The sequence below is a fragment of the Choloepus didactylus genome, chromosome 2 (genome assembly GCF_015220235.1).
Source record: "Choloepus didactylus isolate mChoDid1 chromosome 2, mChoDid1.pri, whole genome shotgun sequence".
Classification (NCBI taxonomy): domain Eukaryota; kingdom Metazoa; phylum Chordata; class Mammalia; order Pilosa; family Megalonychidae; genus Choloepus; species Choloepus didactylus.
In genome coordinates this window covers 53,329,918-53,350,316 of record NC_051308.1, presented here as the reverse complement: position 1 = coordinate 53,350,316, position 20,399 = coordinate 53,329,918, and the positions used below count along the sequence as shown (strand labels likewise).

The following is a 20,399-nucleotide window of genomic DNA, read 5'->3' as shown; positions in this document are numbered from 1 at the left end:
TTTAGTCCAGACTGATGGTGGTTCTGTTCATACAGATCTTGCAAAAAATTTGTTGGCTTGGCATGCAGCATATAGGGGTCAAAACCATTAGACAATAGGACTTTCCACAAATCCTTCCTGGATAACTCCATTTCTAATCCTGGCTTGTAATGAAATGGTTGGCTATTTCCAGGTTTCATTAAATCTTCACATGTGGTACTATCCTCTGGGATCTTACTTTCTGAAAGCCCAGAATTTTCAAGGCCATCAATTTCTGGTTTCTTAGTACCCAAGAGTTCAGTTCTCAGTTTCTCTCTTTCCTCTAGCATTTTACTATATGCTGCAAGGAGAAGCAAAATGCATTTTTCATCTTTAGTTTGGAGATCTCTTCAGCTAAGTATCCCAGCTCATCGCTTTCAAATTCTGCCTTCCATCCAACACCAGGACTCAATTTTGCCCAATTCTCTGCCACTTTAAAACAAGGATCACCTTTCTTCCAGTTGGCAATGACACAATCAGCATTACTGTTTAAGGCCTCATCAGAAGTATCTTTAGAATCTATATTTCTACCAACAGTCTCTTCAAAGCAATCTAGGCCTTTTCTATCAAGCTCCTCACAATGCTTCCAGAATCTTCCCCTTATCCATTTAAAAAGCAGTTCCAACATGTTTGGTATTTGCAAACTAAACAGCACCCCACTTCTCTGGTACCAAAATCTGTTCCGGTTTGCTAAAGCTGCCATTATGCAAAATACCAGAAATGGATTGGCTTTTATAAAGGGGTTTATTAGGTTACAAATTTACAGTTCTAAGGCCATAAATGTGTCCAAACTAAGGCAACAACAAGAGGATACCTTCACTGAAGGAAAGCAGATGGCGTCCGGAACACCTCTGTCAGCTGGGAAGTTATGTGGCTGGCATCTGCTGGTTGTTTGCTCCCAGGTTCCACCCAACAAGATTGGATTAAAAGATCATGGCTCTTCTGGGGTCCATAACAGTTTCAAACCAGCACACCCACTAAGATCTCAGAATGTTGATAGCACAATTAAAATTCTCTTTTGCACCTCAGGAAAGACTTTGAAGGATTTCTTTTCAGAAAAACAAATAGATCTATGAGAAAATACTTTCAGATGATAACATTTGGCATTATTTCCTACAATGTCAAGTTCCCAAACACAGAACTTGACCATACACAAACAGAACTTGAAACCAACTTTTAGGAACCTCATTCCTAAATATTAAAGAAAAGTCATGGATCTTAAGACACTTGAGGAAAGCCTCCAACATGAAAACCAGAGGCCAAAATCAACAAACAAACTGGGACATAAAGGAAGTTGGCAGACATACAGACAATACAAATGGAAGAAGAAAACATACCACCTCCCTCCACCAAAACACAACCCTGTATTATTAATATCATCAGAAAAGAAGGTACTATACCTATGAAATGAGAAAAGGATGCTATTTAAAAAAAAATCATTCAGAGAATAAGAAGTCATGTAATTGAAAAATATCATAGTAATAATAAAAGTTCAATAGGACTGAAAGGGATAAAGTTGGGAGAATTTAGTACTAAAAAGGTAATATAACTAAAAGACAAGGGGACAAAAAATAGAAAAGATACAAACATTAGAGGACTAATAGTAATCCCAGAAAAACAATGCAGAAAAAAAAACATATCAAAAGAATAATAGGAGACTACTTCCCCAAACTGTAGGACATGAATTTCTAAATTTAATTGTCCAGTACAATGAATAATAATAATAATAAAAAAGATGAACACAAGGCACATTCTAACAAAATTTCAACATTCCAAGGTGAAAGAGAAGAAACTATAACCTTCTAGACAATAAAAGTGGGTCAAACATAAAGAATTTAGAATCAGAATGACATCTGAATTCTGGAATTTAGTAATTCTGAAAATAGATGACAGTAGGGAAATGCCTTCAAAATTCCAAGTAAAATGATTTCAACTTAGATTTAAAAACTCAGACAAACTTTTAACCAAGTTTATAGGTAAAATAAAGACTTTTCAAACTTAAAAAAAAATCTAAAAAGGAAAATCATCATTCATGCACACTTTTCAAGAAGCTATTGGAGGATGTATGCCATCAAAATGAGAAGAAATGCAAGGAAGACAAGGGTCCAAGAAACAGGGAATTCAACGAAAGAGGCAAAGGGAATTCTTGGAATGATGGTAAAAGAAAGTCCCAAGAGGACAGAAGTCTTCACTGGAAGAAGATAATAGAGGACTACAAGAGGTTTGTACTAGGAGAGGAAGGGGGAGGAATTAGGGGGAGGGCGGGAGGGGATGAGGACGGGGAGGGGGAGAAGAAAAGGAACTCATAGTTTACCTGAATATCTTTGACCACATTTTAAGGAACCACGGATCAGTGGAAAGTTAGTGAAAGGTATATAGAAAAACTGAGAAAACAAGACAGTGGGGCAATTATTAATGGAAAGAAACACAAAAAAAATTATCACAAAAAAGAAATTTAATAATAATATATCATGTTGATTTACTAATGATATTTGCATAGTGCTAATAATAATATAAACAGAATATTAATTTAACTGCAAACTGCAATATAACTATATTGAGAGGATGAGGGAAAGCGATGGGAAGTATGTGTGGGAGATGGAGGTATAAGAAGGTTAAATTCTAATATTATATAATAGAAGGCCAACAGAAAAAATCTAAGTTGACAAAGAGATAGCAAGACATAAAGAATAGAGATATGGAGATATATACCAGAGTATACTGATAAAAAATGTTGGGGAAAAAAAAAAACTGTTCCCTTTTTGGAAATACTGGGTCAGGAAACTGCTATTCCATGTTCTTAAAGTTCTATCTTGTTTTTTAACTTATGCACACGCACACATACACACATATAATATGGTGTTGACACAGTGCCGAGGGTTAATAAAGTCCCTAGGATTTTCCAGTCTGTGATACAAATGCAATCTCATTGACAAAACAATGAACAAATACATAAATCTTTGATTATTCCCTAGTAAAACATTCTCTACTATATGCTGTGGAAGATATAAAGAAACAGGAAACAATTCTTCCTCTAAAATAGCGTATACTAATGGCTTTGACAGTTAATATTTAATTGGCATTAAATATATACCAGGAATTGTTCCAAGTACTTTACTTATATTATCTCAGGTACTTCTATGAGATAGACCCTGTTATTATCTCCATTTTATAGGTGAGAAAACAGACCTCATAAAATTAAGTAACTTGTCCAGGTCACGGAGCTCCTAAGAGATGGAGCCAGGATTTAAACACAAGCAGAAGGTTTGAGACCCTATGCTGTTATCCACAGTGTTAAACTGCTTTATAAGCTAGTCAAGGAGGTGAACAAACAGAACTAAACAACATTGTAAGATTAGGAGATATATCCCTCCTAATGCTAATAGCGATGTCATAAACTAATGCAAAAATGCTTTAGGGAAAGTAAATTTATTACTGTGAGCTCTTCTGGCTGAAGGCCAAGGAGGCATTTACATGGACTAAGCTGGGTGGGGAGGGCATGCCTTCTGAGTGAGTCAAGATGCAGATGTCAAGGAGGAAGGTTATTTGGCCAGGCCATTGCAAATTTTGCTGATCCACAAATGAGAACAATGAGTGCAAGGCAGGAAAGTTCTGGAATCCAATTATAAAGGACATTGAAAGCAACCTAAGAAACTTGGAGTTTACTCCATGGACAGGGGAAGTAACTGTTGAGTGTATGAGAGCTTAATCTGGACATAGTACACACGATTAATTCACAGGAAAAGAAGAGGTGAAAAGAACAGTTAAGGGCTTTTTGGGACAGTCTGGATGAAAGTTACCAACATCTAGAACTAGACTGGGGTTAGTGAGAGTGGAAAGAAATGGATGGATTCTGAATAGGAAGAACCAACAGGACTTAATGAGTAGCTAGATATAGAGAACAAGTAACCAGAAGTAATTCCCCCCAGATAAGCATCAAGGTTTGGACATTGGGAGAACAGCACTTTTATTAGATTCCTCTACTTGCAATGGGAGTCTGCCTTCCCCATCAATCTCCTTTTGCTTCTGATTTTTTCATGCTCTTAGAATATAGTTGCCCTGTGTCTAATCCCTTCTCTGATAAAGTAGTATTATGTAATAGTTAGCAGCTTGATATATTAGTTGTATCAAGTGATAATATACTTACATATAGACTTTTGGAGACTACACCTTAATACATCCTAAAAGAATTTACGACCAATTTACTAATGTTAGTAATGACTAAATTACTAATTTGCTCATTCACATTGAAATGGAAACATCTTTGGATGGTATGTTGGTTTTCTATTGCTGCTGCAACAAATTACCACAAATTTAACACCTTAAAAACAACATAAAATTATTAACTCACAGTTTCTATAGGTCAGAAGTCCAGATGGGCTTGGCTGGCGCATCTGCTTAGGGTTTAATAAGGCTGACATTCAAGTGTTGGCAGAACTGTGTTCCTGACTGTTGGGTCTGGTCCAAGCTCATTCAGATTGTTGGCCAAATTTGGTTCCTTTCGGTTGTAGGACTGAGGTCCTCCATTTCCTTGCTGGCAGTCAGCCAGGGACTGGTCTTTGAAGCTGCCTACATTCCTTTTCATGTCTTCCATGTGGCATCCTCCAGCAACAGCAGGTTGAGTCCCTCTCTCATTCAAATCTCTGTGATTTCTCTTTCTGCTTCATCTGACTCTAGCAGGAGGGAGTTCTTGGCTGATGAGGACATCTGTGATTAACTTGGGCCCAGAGGGATAACTCAGGATAATCTCCCTACTTTAAGGTCTGTAACCTTAATTCCATCTGCAAAGTCCCTTTACCACATCACGTAACATAGTCATATATTCATATTTACAATAACATGCCTTCCAGGGAATAAGGCATAAACATCTTTGGGACCATTTTTCCTACCTTAGATGATGTCAAAATCCAAAAGACTTCAAACATTCTAATCACATTGGGTCAGACGTGGCCCTTTACTTGATAAGAAGCTATCGATAAAACTTAATACATTTTCCTGTTCTTTCCTTAGCATGCGGGTTGTCTTGTTGAAATTCATCTTATATTTTAACCATATTTTGAAGGTGGAGTATTATGCATACCTGTATTTTCCCATCCCACCCTGGCTTCTAGAAGAAATGTATAGAAAAGAAGACTGAGAATAATAAAGATGGCACTACTACGTACAAAGACCTAAGCAACAACGTTAATAATTTATCATCCCATTTCTTGCTCTCCATAATACCAAAAGGTAGATATCATTATATATTATCTGTTTTGAAGAAAGAGAAATTGAGGCTTAGAGAGCCTGAGTAACATTAAACTTGAGGCTCCATAATTGGTAATTAATGGTTGGTAGGTAAAATGTCTAACTGTTAGGTAAGACACTATGAGGAAACTTTACTGATGACAGTATGCTCCTAGGATTATTAAAAGAAGGAGACCAGTAAATGGTGAAGTAGTGGAGGAAAAACACTTTTATCTCAGCTCAAACAATTCTTATTTCCACATTCCAGCTGGAAAACTTAACCTGCTTTAAAGATGAATACATATCTTATCCTTCTAAATATTTCACAGGCTCTAAAGCTGGACTTGGTTGATCCAAGGCAATTCTATTTTCCAACAGAGCTAAGGAACTTCAGAAAGCCATCAAGTGGGATAATATATCAGCCAAGCCCAACAAGAATGTTTCATCACCGTCTATCTTTGCAAATAATTATTGAGAAACTACTCTTTACTAGGTAATACTATTTCCCTGATCAAATAGGTTAAGGCAGTGATTCTGAAATTTAGTTGTGTATTTGGGAACTTTGAAAACATCACTGTGCCCTGGCTGCATCCAGACCAATTAAATCAGAATTTCTGCAGGTGGTACCCAGGCATCAGTATTTTTAAAAACTTTGTTCTTTTATTCCAATGAACAGTCATGTTTAAGAGTCAGTGGTTTAAAATTGAGACAAGGTAAATACTTTTAAAATAAAAAAGGAGCTGTAAAAGAATATTAGTTACTCAGAAAGAAAGAGCATCTTTTTTTTTTTAACAGCAGTATGTAAATAATTATGTGGATGAGGAAAAAAAAAGGGAGAAACCATTATGTAGAGGAAGTTGTCTGATAATCTCAGATTGTAAAATAGAGTCTTACAAACTTGTCATATGGGTTTAATTCAGCCTGCAAGTATGTGTTATTTGATCACACAGTGTTTAAAAACCAATCAGCTACTAATATTTAATAATAGGAGGAATTCACATGAAAATGTGGATTTTCAGCTTTTCTTGAGAAATAGGAATACTTGCTAACACTAGGCCTGCATTCACTGGATCTGAGAGCAACCTGCCCTGCCCTGCCCAGATGGGGAGTGTGCCCTCCTGGCATTTCATCTAGGCTACTCTCATGTATTTAATTTTCATTCATGTAACAGGTACATTTTAACTCCAGCTCTGAGCCAGGAATTCTTCTAGATCCTGGGAATAGAACCGTAAGCAAACAGACAAAATTCCCCACCCACATGGAACCTGCATTCTAGTGGCATAACATCTACTGTGCCTGGTGGAGTTTGAGTTTGTAACTCTGCTTTGAAGACACTATTACAGAAGAGAAACAGACATCCAGTGAAAGAATAATTAGGAGAAGAAACCACCACGTGGAGAAAATGTAGTAAACGTAACAGAGAATATTGACTAATCAAACCCAAATAATTATAATTTTGTTGTATCTTTTCTACCAAGGAGAAAGGTTGTCAAACTACAAAGCAAACAGATATATAATTAAGATAGAATTAAATTGCAAGAAGTTTGAGAATCTGCTTATTTAAAATAAGTTCAAGTTTCTAGGTTCAAACAAGTTGCAGCCCAGAATAATCAAATACTTTGCTATTATGATTATGAATCAGCTGATAGGATTTCTTTTAAGTGAAAGTAAAGTGTTCTAGATATAATAGTAATACAGACTTCATATGGGAAATAAATAGAAGTAGAAAAAAGAAAAAAAAATCATTAGGGGTACCTCCCAGATATGTCCTTAGTTAACATTTTGGCTTATTTTTTTCAATCTTTTCTAGCTATAACTTTGTTTCCATTTTAATACTCAGTTAAAATTGTCATATTATATATAGAACATGGAATTTATATATTACTTGAATTAACATTTTAATAAAACATTTCATTCTCCATTACAAATCTCTTTGTATACATATCATTTAATAATCATATAACATTCAGTAATATGTGTGTATGGACTAAAAGATATTTAAACATTCACTATAGTTGGATATATAAGCGCATTCTAAATTTTCACTCATAAGTATAACATCTTTTTTGCTTAAAATATGTTTTCTGCATTGTGGAATACCTGCTTAGGCTAAATAAAAATTTCTAAGAAAAAAAAAAAGGAGAATTAAAAAGGTAAACAGTTTAATCATAACTTCTATTTTAAGTGGGGATGAAACAGTTAAACTGCAAGACCTTAATGATGCCACAAAATGACAGTTTTTAACCACCACTACTGCCCCTGAAGAACAACTGATAAAGATACATAGGAAGCAATAATAGTGTAGAAAACATCTAAGGAGTTTCAACTAGAGTTAGATAACTAACCTCAGAATCATGCTGTAGTTGTATCTATATTTATGTATTTGAATTTACATATATTTATATTTAAATTAACTGGTGAATGGATATGGTACATTCTGAAGTGTGAGTTAATGGGATTAGCACACATTATTAAAGAGAGAGCTGAGCCAGTTAATCTCGAATGATACTTTTAGTGAAAATTCTGGTGCTTGGAATGAGCAGACTAAATACCCAGCACCCTTTAAAGCATGGGGCCTGCAGTGGTCTGCTTTTTATTTTGTAGTTTATTGTGAGATGAGGGTGGGCTAGCGAATTAGGCACAAAATTTGTAGGTAGCTGATTGGGGTCTGTTTCACCCAGATCATTACCAGATGTACAATTTTGGACTTAAGTAACCCTTGCAATTCACATAGCTATAAAAAGGGGATGTTCATAACACCTACCTCACAGAGTAGATCTGAGGATTAAATGAGGTATCAGTGAAAAACACCCCAGTGACAATGTCCTACACACATGTAAATTGTTGCTGTCATCATTTCCATTCTCCACGCTATCCTGGAGCAAGATTTAGGGTAGACTGACTGAGCCAGGGAGAGGTGGTTTGGAGGAGAGTCAGTCTATCTAGTCTCACTAGTTCTTCAGATGAAGCAGTGAGAGCAGGCAGGGGACAAAACTGCACGGGCGATGGAATCTCTTTTGTTCACATTTGGTGGGAAATTATATGTTAAAAGTTCTCATGGATATTTTGGTAATTGGTGAGCTCTCTCATTTGACACTGTTCTCTCGGAATATCGAAAACAACTTAGGTTACTATCTAAATTAAATGTTTGAAGCAACATGCTTATAATAGTTTTTGTTGTTTTACTGATTTTCTCATATGCATAACAACTCAGTGTTTTGGAAGTCTGCAAAGAACACTAATGTTGCTCCTTATAAACTCAGGATTATTTTATATAAAAGGATAAGACTACTTAAAACTAATCTAGCAAACTGGGGGTGGGGGGAAGAGTAAAGGTATATTTGCCTGTGCTATCTTTGACATAATGACTTACTTTGATTCTATTGCCAAAGCCCACAACTGAAAACTTTAAATTCCATTTTATTATGTTTAATCAACTTTATTGAGACATAATTACATAAAGCGGAAACATTTGAAGTGTTTGGTTTGATGAGTTCTGACATGTGTATACACTGTGAAACCACACTTCAAACCATACCCTAAAAAATATCTTGAACATTTTTGTTGCCCCAAAAAGTTCTCTTTTGCCCTTTTGCAGTCAATTTCCCCATCCTCTTGCATTCTCCACTCTAGTCAGTCACTAATTTGATTTCTATCACCATAAATTAGTTTTGTATGTTCTAGAACTTATATAAATGTATTATATAGTATTACTTTTTTGTGTCTCATTCCCTTTGCTCAGCATGTTTTTGAGATTTGTCCATGCTGATGAGTGCATCACTAGTTTGTTCCTTTTTAGTGCTGAGTACTATTCCATTGTATGGAAGTACTGCAATTTGTTTATCCATTCAATTGTCTACAGACATTTGGATTGTTTCCAGTTTGTGGCTATTATGAATAAAGTTGCTATAAATATTCATGTACAAGTCTTGTCATGGACATGTTTTTATTTCGATTGGGTCAATACTTAGAAGTGTAATTGTTCGGTCATATCGTAAGTATCTGTCTATGAGAAAAGTGCTTTCTAAAGTGATTGTACCATTCTATCCTCTCACCAGCAATGTATGAGAGTTCCATTTTTTTTCCAGATCCTTGCCAATATCTGAATTTTGTCCATTTTTAAAAATTTTAGTAAGTCTAGTGGGTGCGTAATAGTATCATATGCTTTTCATTTTCATTACCCTGGTGAATAATGATGTTGAGCATTTTTTTTCCTGTGCTTATTTTGGCCATTGTCCTGTGTCTTTTTTGGTAAAATGTCTTCAAGTAATGGAAGTGATAGATGGGGAGGCACGGAGGTCTGGGGGGTAATGGTACTATTCTTTGAGGTAAAGCAGGTTTAGAACAAAGAGAAAGGTGATGAATAGGAAAATAAACTCACTTCCATATACTTCCCAGACAAATTTGATAGCCTCTATATTTCCTTTATTCTGGAACGTCTTTTTTTCTCTTTTCTACCTATTTAAGTTTTAACCTGATATCGGGATCAGGGAAGGCTTTCTCAAACTATGAATTAAGAAAAGAGCAATGATCGAAGGCTGAAACAATGTTCTCAGTCCTCATCTTACTTAACCTCTCTGTAGTATCTATCGAATAAGTCACTGAATCCCATGTTTATAAAGAAGATAGGCTGGTAAATACAATTTAACAGGTGTTTATTCAGTGCTGCTGAGTGCATGGCATTGCACTAGGGAGTGAAAGATACAAAGATAAATTAGGAATTATACTTTCCCTCAAGAAGTTCAAATCTCCCTGAGATTTACACTTGTGCTTTGATTAACTCATACATGGCAGAATGGACCAAGTGCCTGTCAAAAGATGCAAAGCGCTTTGGAAACACAAGGATTGACACGTAGGAAGGAGACAGAAGATGTCTTATTCTCCTAGATGCTATGACAAATATCACACACTGGGTTGGCTTAAATAGGAATTTATTGTCTCACAGTTTCAGAGGCTAGAAGGCTTGCTCTCTCCCAAAGTTGGTAGCATTCAGGCTGGCCAGTAATTCTTGCATTCCTTGGCTTTCCAGTCACTTGGTGATTATCTTTCCTTTCTTTTCTGGGTTCCCACTTGCTTCCTTCTTCTAGCTCCTCCCCATGGCTTTCTCTCTGTAAATCTCCAGTAATAGGATTAAGACTCATCCTGATTCAATTGGTCACACCTTAACTAGAAATAGCATCTTCAAAAGGTCCTATTTACAATGGATTCACACCCATAGGAGTGTGGATTAAGATTACAAACACGTTTTATTTTTGTTTTTTTCTGGGTGCATAATTCAACCTACCACAGAACAGACATCACAAAGTCTTAGAGAAGATGGTATTAGATGGGGGCCTTCAAGAAAGAGCGGGGCTTTCAATAGTAACTGCAATTACTGTTTGAAATAAATTACTTTCTTTATAGCAGATCATTTGACTTTATGAGAGTACAATTTACCCTGGGAAAATGCTCATAATTTAGGTAAATGGTTTTCAGTTGACAATTGAAAGAAAAGTGGTAGGAAAATATTTATCAACTAATGAATACTTCTGAGAATTATGAAGGAAACATTTTTGTTTTTGTTTTTGTTTTTGTTTTGTTTTGTTTAAATTCAATTTTATTGAGATATATTCACATACCATGCAGTCATACAAAGCATACATTCAATTGTTCACCGTACCATTATATAGTTGTGCATTCATCACCAAAATTAATTTTTGAACATCTTCATTACCACACACACAAAAATAATAAGAATAAAAAGTAAAGTGAAAAAGAACAATTAAAGTAAAAAAGAACACTTGGTTTTTTGTTTTTTTTTTTTTTGGCCCCCATTTTTCTACTCATCCATCCGTACATTGGACAAAGGGGAGTGTGGTCCATATGGCTTTCCCAAGCACACTGACACACTGTCACCCCTCATAAGCTACATTTTTATACAATCATCTTCAAGATTCATGAGTTCTGGGTTGTAGTTTGATAGTTTCAGGTATTTACTGCTAGCTATTCCAATTCATTAGAACGTAAAAAGGGTTGTCTATATCATGCTTAAGAGTGTCCACCAGAGTGACCTCTCAGCTCCTTTTGGAATCTCTCTGCCACTGAAGCTTATTTCATTTCCTTTCACATCCCCCTTTTGGTCAAGAAGATGTACTCTATCCCACAATGCTGGGTCTACATTCCTCTCCGGGAGTCATATTCCACGTTGCCAGGGAGATTCACTCCCGAGTGTCAGATCCCATGTAGGGTGGAGGGCAGTGATTTCATGAAGGAAACATTTTAGCTTTAGTTATGCCCTGGCAAATGTAAGGTTACATGTGTAGTAGAAGGAGAATAATTTTATAGCTACCCAGACCTGGAAGCTTGGCTTTGCCACCCATATGCTTTGGTCCAACAATTTTCCCTTTTGGACCTTCTGTTTCATTTTGTGAAAATGGATGTAATAATATTTACACGTGACATCACTGTGATGATTAAGAAAGGTCATGTCTCAAGCTGAGAGTAGTAGCACATAGCAGGTGCTCCTAAGTGTAGATTTCCTCTGCCTTCTCTCCTCACTATAATGCGATTCTAATAGGCTCAGATTGTAAACCTGCTTCTTAATTTACAAGATCATAAATCAAAGCAAACAAATTACAGATGGGACTACAGTAGAAGTAGGGAAAGAGGCCAATATTTAAATATCCGAATCTTTGTAAATGACCTAATCTTTATCAAAGGACAAAAAAATCTATTGGGTGGAGAAAAAATGAGAATAACTGGATGATCTCAACATTCATAGCATCTTCTTTGAAAAATGTATATTTCTGTTATAGATTTTTCAGATCCCATGTCATGACATGTTCCTTTTACACATTATATAAAAAGTGGGCAAGTCTTGGTATATGAAATGTTCATTTGTGTCAGTCATTGCCATTAGTCATTGCTAATATTTATTGAGTGTTTGTTGTGGGCTAAACAACATATCAAATACTTTACATTACATTATATGGTTGGAGCTGTAGGTACCCTAGACAAACATGCTCTTAAATTTAATCCATCCCTGTGGGTGTGAACCCATTGTGAGTAGGACTTTTTGATAAGGTTAGTTCAGTTAAGGTGTGGGTGGTTCAGCCCAATCAGGATGGTCTTAATCCTATTACTGGTGTCCTTTATAAGCAGAGTGAATTCAGACATGAGCTAGAGAAAGCCACAGAGGCAGTAGCCAGAAGCTGAAATCAACTGAACCTGGAAGAAAAGTGAAAGACCAGGAGATGCCACCATGTGCCTTGCCATGTGACAAACTAAGTACCAAGGATTGCTGGCAGCCAGCCCCAGCATGCCACAGACTTTGGGGAGAAAGCATTGCCTCGGTGACGACTTAATTTGGACTTTCTTTTAGCCTTAAACTCTAAGCTACTAAATTCCCATTGCATGGTATTTTCTTGAGCAGCCTAGGAAAGTAAAACACATTATCTCATTTATTCTTCACAAAAGCCTTAAGAACTAGGTAATATTATCATACCTGTTTTATTAATGAGGAATCAGTGGCACAGAGCAGTTGCGTTCTGGAGCTCACAGAAGACAAGACAGCAATGGGGTCAGCATTTGAGCCTGAGTCCATCTGACTCCCAAACCTGCCCTTTCAGTCCCTGTGCTATGTTGTGTCTCATATCAAACGCACACAAATGCAGGCTCACTCACACTCACACACACACCCACCACCCACTCATACACACACACTACATACTCTTACATACATACATAACACACTCTCTCACACACATATGTTTTCTGAAATCTACTGCCTCTGCCTCCACTTCCTCAACAAAAATTGCTTTCTCAAAAAATCCAGACTTGGCAAAGAAACACTTGCTCATAGTGGTCAAACATTGTACTTCCATTTGACTGCTGGACTTTTTCTCTCCAACATAGGGAAACCAGATGCAGAACAGAATGCCATCTGCTCAAGTGCAAATTTCACATGGCATTAGGCCGCTTTTACTAGATACTGCTCAGTGTGTACCTAGTGAAAAAAAAGATTATGTCCACTACAATAAACTAATATCTTAATTAGTGAATTCCTGGAGAATAAAATTCTCTTATAAGAAACATGGTTCCACTATTTGTTTGCTTTATTTTTAAAAAATACATTTCCTTTATACTGCAAAGCAGAACTGCCCACATTTGCAGCTGCATGACACAAAATGTTCCAATATAAAGTTGTTGTTTTTCCTTGACTTTTTAGGATAACATGGGAATAATTCTAGGCAGAGTTACAAATGCAAATACAAAATAGACTGGTTCCTTAGACTTGAAGAGCTGACACCTAGAGTACTTGGGTAGCATCAAGCAAGGTTCTGGGTACAATGCTGACAGCAGGGAGATTTCCTGGAGGAGGTGATGCCTGACCAGTGTAAGAGGGATTAAGAGCCCAAACCACAGTTTATTCCTTGCAAGTCATATGATTTGGGGCAAGTTACTTAACTTCCTTAAGCCTCAGAGGCTTCACCTACAATGAGGGTGATAATATTTGACTCAGTTTTGTCATCCCTTCTTGTTCAGGAAATTGCACTGTCCTCTCCTATCCCCACCCCCCTCTCCTTCCCCTGTTCTTTCTAGTGTAAAGTTCCCCCCAGGTTTCCTCCTTGGGCCTACTTGAGTTTCTGTTTACACTCTCTCCCTTGGTTACCCTACTCCAGCCATCTCCCCATCCTTGCTCTGGTTTCCACCTTCCCAGTGTTTCAACCTCATGCTGTGCATCTCAAACTCCCTGCTGAGGCGTTTTAAACTCAACAAGCTCGAAGCCCTCTTCCCTAACTAGCTTCTGACTTCGGAATATATAATTCTTTTAGATAGGGCCACTAGTCTCACAGCCTCTAAAACTTCTGAGTCATCTTTAGCACTTTTTTTCTCCCCTTATTCCTTATCTAATCAATGCTATGGGTTCTTCCTTTGAAACTTCTCTGGTCAGAGCAGGAATAGAAAGTCAAATGGCTATAATTGTGTTAGTTTTTTTTTTTTTTTTTTTTTTTTTAGGGTAACAGAACTATTTCCTTAATACAGATGTATTAATTTAAAAAAATATTGAAGACATTTTGTTCTCCAGTTGTAAACATCTGGACTATTGTATAGCTAGCTAAATCGGGTCTTTGCTTACAAAGTTGCTCCCTTCCCAGTACTTTACATACAACTTTGGTATTCATCTCTGCTTTCCTGCTTAAAATCTTCAGCAGTCCTCCAATGCTTCCAAATAGTCTAAAATGCAGAGACGTTTTGTTTAAGGCTCTCTCAAATCTCTTCACAGACTATTTCTCTGACTCAGCCTCTTTTTCTGTCGCTCCAATTCAGTCCCCCACACCTTCTCTAAACTAAACAACTAGCTATTCTTGGACTAGACTGGCCTTTTTCTAACCCCAAACCTTTGCTCATACCTTTCTTCTCTTTTATGATATATGTTTTCCTTATACCATGGATACTCATTTGTCATATTTAGCTGAATCACTCGGCCAAGAGCCTTCCCCACCCAAATGCCATATTCCTTTCTCTTTTTCTGAACTCCTACACTACTTGGGTTGTGGTATTCTAATAGCATTTGTCTCATAAGTTCTCCCTACTAGACATGGACTCTTGAATGCAAGTATTGCCACTTCCTAGTATGCTTCTGAGTATTAAATGCTCCCTAAGTAATTAAACAGCCTTTGATTTAGTCATTGTATGGTTCGTTGGACAAGGGTGAGAGAGTAGGTTCCTTTCCTCTGCCCAAATCAGAGACCTATTTCTCGTTTTCTTCCTGTCCCCATCCCCCAATTACATAAACTTGTTATGAAACAGGAAAGCTTTATAGAAACTATTTTAGTTCCTAACCCTTTTAAAATTAGTGAAGAAATGAGACCCTAAGGGGTGGGGTGACTTGGCAGAGAACATATGGCTAATGTTTGGTATTTCAAGTATCAAGACTCTAGACATCCTCACACTAGAAGCAGCTGGGTTCTCAAACCACCTCCCTAAATACCTAGTTCAGTGTCCTCCACACAGAAGAAATATTTGCTGACTGATTCTAATTTTTTTTAAATGTAGGGTGGTAGAGTAGGAGAAGTACGGGTTTGGAATTAGACAAACTAGGTTTAGATTCTGGCCTGGTCACATCAGTTACACAAATTCTGGTAAACTACATAGTCTCTGAACCTGTTTACATATCTGTGAAATGTGGATTATCACCACTTCATGAGGTTGTACTGGTTAAATTATGTAATTCATATGAAGTTATTGGAACACAACAAATTGTGGCTATTATTTAAAGTAATCTTGAGCAAATTAGAAATTTGCTTATTTAGTTCTTCTTAGTAATGCTTAGATTTCATCATAGATCACTTTTCTAAATTGAGCAAATGCATAGAGGATTTCTTTATTTTTCCTTTCCCTTCAGAATGTTGAAATTATTTGGGTGGTCATAAATATTACTTAATATCCACCCAGTTATTTCTCATAAAAAGTTCCCTTAAAAATTATTACTAAGAACTAAGTAATTTGGCTGGTGAATGCTTAGACCATTTGGTGTAGCTAAGCCGGGTGACAGAGATAATTATTTTGAAACTTTGCAAAGCTCATTGTTTTCTCTGGATATAAAGCTTTTGCATTGACTTAAAATCATTTACAGAGCTCTAACAGGCCTCAAATTTAAGACTTCTGACAGCTCTGTAACTGGCCTCCACTTTCACCTTTTGCTTATCATATCACTTCTATGCCGAAGCAGGAATGAAGACCACTTGTTTACAAAGGCCTGGGAGAAGCGAATGGTGGTTAAGATCATGGGAGGTTCTTAGGGGGAATAAATGAAGACCTGGTACCACTCTAAGAACACTGCTGGGGTCCTTCATCAAATATGAAGGTAAAAGTAAGATATTTTAATATCAGATATGAAGGTCACACTAGATGATTTTAAAACTCCCTTTGGACTTTTAACTCCAGAATTTTTAAATACTGTTAGGTTTCAATGAAAGCCTTTAGGATTCCCTTTCCTGGAATCCCTACAGGATTGGATCCAGTATTGGGTAATCCAAGGTTGTGGTTCAGTTAGAGAAAACAGTGTTGTTGAAACTGTTTTTATTCTTTTCCTCCTCATAAAATTCTTACTAACCAACAACAAGCTATCAGAAAGCATTCAGGAAAGAAATCATGATCAGATGTAGCAAAATCCCCTAGCTGGGACACCCAGCCAGGCATAATTTCACATCAGGGGTTTCACTTGACCAGGATAAGGTACCCAAGGGAAAAGGAAATCTAGGCAGGACTCTGCTATCCAGACCCAGATAAATTATTAAGGGAAACATGTTCTTGGGGTCACTCTCCATGAAGATAAGCAATGCCCTTTAGTATTTTTGACAGGGATAGTGCTGGCCTGAGTGGTGCTTACTCTGACCCAACACATGGAGATCCCCCAATCAAACCCAGTTGCACTGTGGAACTACCTGGCCAGCCTTAAATAATTCTGATGCCTGGTCCCGCTCCCAGAGATTCTGGGGTACAGCTTGGGCATCTACATTTCTAAAATCTCCCTCTGTGACTCTAACCCACAGCCAGGTTTTAAAACCCCGGGCATGTTCCTCAGGATTTGTAACAAACCTTCTCCACCATTTAGCTTTCTGGCACCTGCTTTTGTCATCTCCCCCACTCCCTCTTCCCCCCACATCCCACAGACACTGGTGGTGGGGAATTTCTCCTGCAGTCACCCTAGAATAGCCCCAGAGTGGAATTCATTACGCGTCCCGTGAAATAAGGAAAACTCGGGAGAAGAAAATGATTCCCACCCAAGCATGGTATGAAAAGTGCACTCCCTGTTTACTTGAGTCATTTCACACGTACTGATTTCAGACTGTGGAGTGTCCTAGGAGACAACAGACTGCGTCGTTTTTTCCCATTCTCCTCTTGGCACTTAGACCACTATTTCTCCGCTCTTTTTTCTTTTCTTTCTTTTTCTTTTTTTTTTTTTTTGACAGGCTACCTCTGAACTTCACCGCACCTACCAGTCTGCGTTGCAGCACTTAAACGCGCGCGTTTAAGGTTAGCTTGAACTAGTTCAGATTCCAGGGGAGGGAAGCCTGTGCCACTAGAACCACTCCCCTTTCCCCTATTCCCCCGGTTTTCGTTTGTTTGTTTGTTCACCGTAAAGCAGATATTTACGTTTCCAGACGGCAGCTCATCGCAGGCCCCACCCTAGCAGCGGGGGAAAAAAAAAAAAAAGAGCACCGGCGGCCCGCGCTGGAGGGCCCCTCTTCCCGCCTGGGCCTCCTCTAGTCAAGTCTAGCCCCCCCCGCCCCCGCCCTCGCCCCGCCCAGCACCTGGTCCGCGCAAAGTCTCCGCACCCCAGTCTCCTCGCCCCACCCTTCTGGTGACTCAGAGCTGTGGCACCGCTCGAGGCGCTAATTTAACTCGACTTGCAAAACTCGTAGGCGCTGCTACTACTTACAACTCTTCTCTCCAGCCGGTTTCATCTAGCGGGTGATGCGGCGGAGCCCCGGCGCCGGGTCCCTGTCCCCGCGCGCCATGGGTCCCGCCTGGCGGAGCGCCCCTGCAGTGCTGGGGCTCCTCGGGGGGCTGCCGCTGCTGCTGCTGTGCCCGCCCGCGGCGCGGGGTGAGTAGGAGCCCGGGGGCCCAGCCGGACTGATTAAACCCTTAGGCTGTGTGGGAGGGGCTGGGTCCGTCTCCGTGACAACCGAACAGCTTGGACCTCGGGCAGGTGTGGATTGTGGGCATCGGTAATTGTACCCGTAATCCTCCACGTTTAAGACCAGGGCCCCTACTGACAAGATCCCTGGGGACAAGGAGGGGATCGCCGCTGCTAACCAGCATTGGGGGATCTTGTTGTGTTGGACCCCAGCTGGCATGGCTTTGGGGTGAGCGTGAAGAGTTGGGGAAGCATGGACTGAGTTTGCCCGGCCGCCAACTATGGGAAAGCCGAAAGGGAGGGCTCCAACAGAGTGAATTCTCAACCCCCAACATGGTCTCCTTTTTAAGGGTGGGAGGCCAAACAGTTGACCACTCCCGCCGCTACCATAGAGCCCAGTCGTGTGCGGCACACGGCGCTACAACCTTGCACGTCTTCTGGAGGTTTAACTCTAAGGGGGCGTCTGTCTTACTGTGTGGACAGTAGATAAATTCTAAACCACTCAAAAACAAAAAAATAATGAAGGGGGCGTTATTTACTCTCGACTTATTTTAGTCTTGAATTAGTTGACAAGACATGAATGCTAGTAGGTTCTTGGTATGTCTGTTCAGCCCTGGATGGACGTGTTATATGTGCATCAAAAGCCTTTGCAGCTTTGCTTATTCATCCTCGGAAAGGTTTCTATGAATTGAAAAGCAGTTTTTATTCAATTCTGCTTCTTCATCCCTAGGTGACTGCAGCCTTCCTCCAGATATACCTAATGCCCAGCCAGCTTTGGGAGGTCTTACAAGTTTTCCTACAGGCAACACAGTAACATACAAATGCAACAAAGGCTTTGTGAAAGTTCCTGGCAAGCCGGATAAAGTGGTCTGCCTTGAGAACCATAAATGGTCCGAGATTACAGAATTTTGTAACCGTAAGTTATTTATTTATTTATTTTTAGAAATATTATGGGGATGGAATGTGTCTTGTTAAGTTTATTTTTATACCTCTTCAGAGTGACTGGTAATTGATAGTTTTCTAGCATTATTAAATCCCAGGGTACATCATGTTGGCACTTCACACTCCAGCTAATTGAAGGCATTACTTCCCTGAGTAGGTCCTGCTTCTTCATTAAGACCTTTTCTCCTGTACCTCCTGAACAGACTAATAGAGAAAATAAACAATAGGTATTGTTTAGGGAGTAAATTATATACGAATATATTTGGCAATTACCTTGAGATGCATAACACAGGTGATCTGTTTTCTTAAGTTTCATTTTGCAAAGTAGGATTTACTAAATACAACTCCGTGGTGGTGTTTTAAAAGGCTCTCTATATTTACCCAAAACCTACTATTATATTCATAGCCCTGTATTAGCTTTGAGACACAGAAGTAAAGATAATGATAAGAATTGATTCCTTCCTTTGAACAACTTGAAATCAATAGAAGATACAGTAAATATAAAAACTGCCATAAATACTTCTTAAGATCAGGTGTGAAATACTCTTTGACTTTTTATTTCTGTCTGTCCATGTCTGAAGGCAGTGAGATGAAGTGTATAAGCTTTTGCACATGTGGAGAGTATGAGTTTATGATTCTTCCACATGTATTCGTTTAATTCCCCCAAACAATCCCATGAGGTAAGCGGGAACTCTTGACCCCATTTTACCATTGTGGAAACAGCCTCCCAGAAGTTAAACAACATCCCCAAGATCAGTAGCTCCTACGTGGGGTGCAAACTTTGGTCGTTTGACTATAAATCCAATGCCCCTTTCACTAAATTCACACTTGTCCAGCTTTTTACAGTTTGTAAATGTTTTTAGGTACTCTGCTGGGGTATCTGGTCCTTGTTGTCAAAGAGTTGCTTTGGAGATTAAATGAGTTTATGCGTGTAAAACATTTGGAAGTTTTCAATAACTATTAACTATTATTATTACTATTGTTGTTGTCTGGGACATTATTAGCCTTGGGGTCTGAAAATATTGGTTCTTATCTATCCCTTCACCGTATGGTGCTATATAGTTCCTTAGGGCAGGGTAAGAGAACTAACATTTCCTGACTACCAGAACTATGCTAGGCAACTAGATAAATTGTATTATCTGAACATCTGAACAGTGGGGATAGTTACATCATTACCTCTCTCTTTCTCTCTCTCTCTCTCTAAATATATAATCAACTTCACAGGCTTCTTGATATATTGTTGTAAATAACTATAGTGGAGTAATATAGTAAAAAACCAACTATGTACAAGGAAGTACAGAAAGAGGGTTGATTTAAGGACCAGATAATTATTTAATAATCTTGTTCTTGTTTCGTTAAAACTTTTAGGTAGCTGTGATGTTCCAACCAGGCTATTTTTTGCATCCCTCAAAGAGCCTTATAGCAAACAGAATTATTTCCCGGTGGGTTACACTGTAGAATATGACTGCCGGCCTGGTTTCAAAAGGGACGATTCTCTATCAGGAAGAATAACTTGCCTTCCAAATTTAACATGGTCCAAACCTGCTGAATTTTGTAAAAGTAAGTATAATTTTAAAGAGTATTCCCA

At 38.4% G+C, this 20,399-nt stretch overlaps 1 protein-coding gene across 3 annotated transcripts in view; it reads left to right on the top strand.

The window, feature by feature from the left end:
• Positions 1 to 17,612: 17,612 nt before the first annotated feature.
• Positions 17,613 to 20,399, top strand: part of CD55 (CD55 molecule (Cromer blood group)) — a 35,034-nt gene continuing 32,247 nt past the window's right edge. The window contains exons 1-3 of one of the 3 annotated variants that reach the window (XM_037824829.1): positions 17,613 to 17,836; positions 18,600 to 18,785; positions 20,180 to 20,371. In XM_037824829.1, the coding sequence (XP_037680757.1) occupies positions 17,707 to 17,836; positions 18,600 to 18,785; positions 20,180 to 20,371 (508 nt within the window). In that variant the 5' untranslated portion in view covers positions 17,613 to 17,706. The remainder of the gene's footprint in view (positions 17,837 to 18,599; positions 18,786 to 20,179; positions 20,372 to 20,399) is intronic. The other 2 variants (XM_037824828.1, XM_037824830.1) reach the window with 2 other exon arrangements.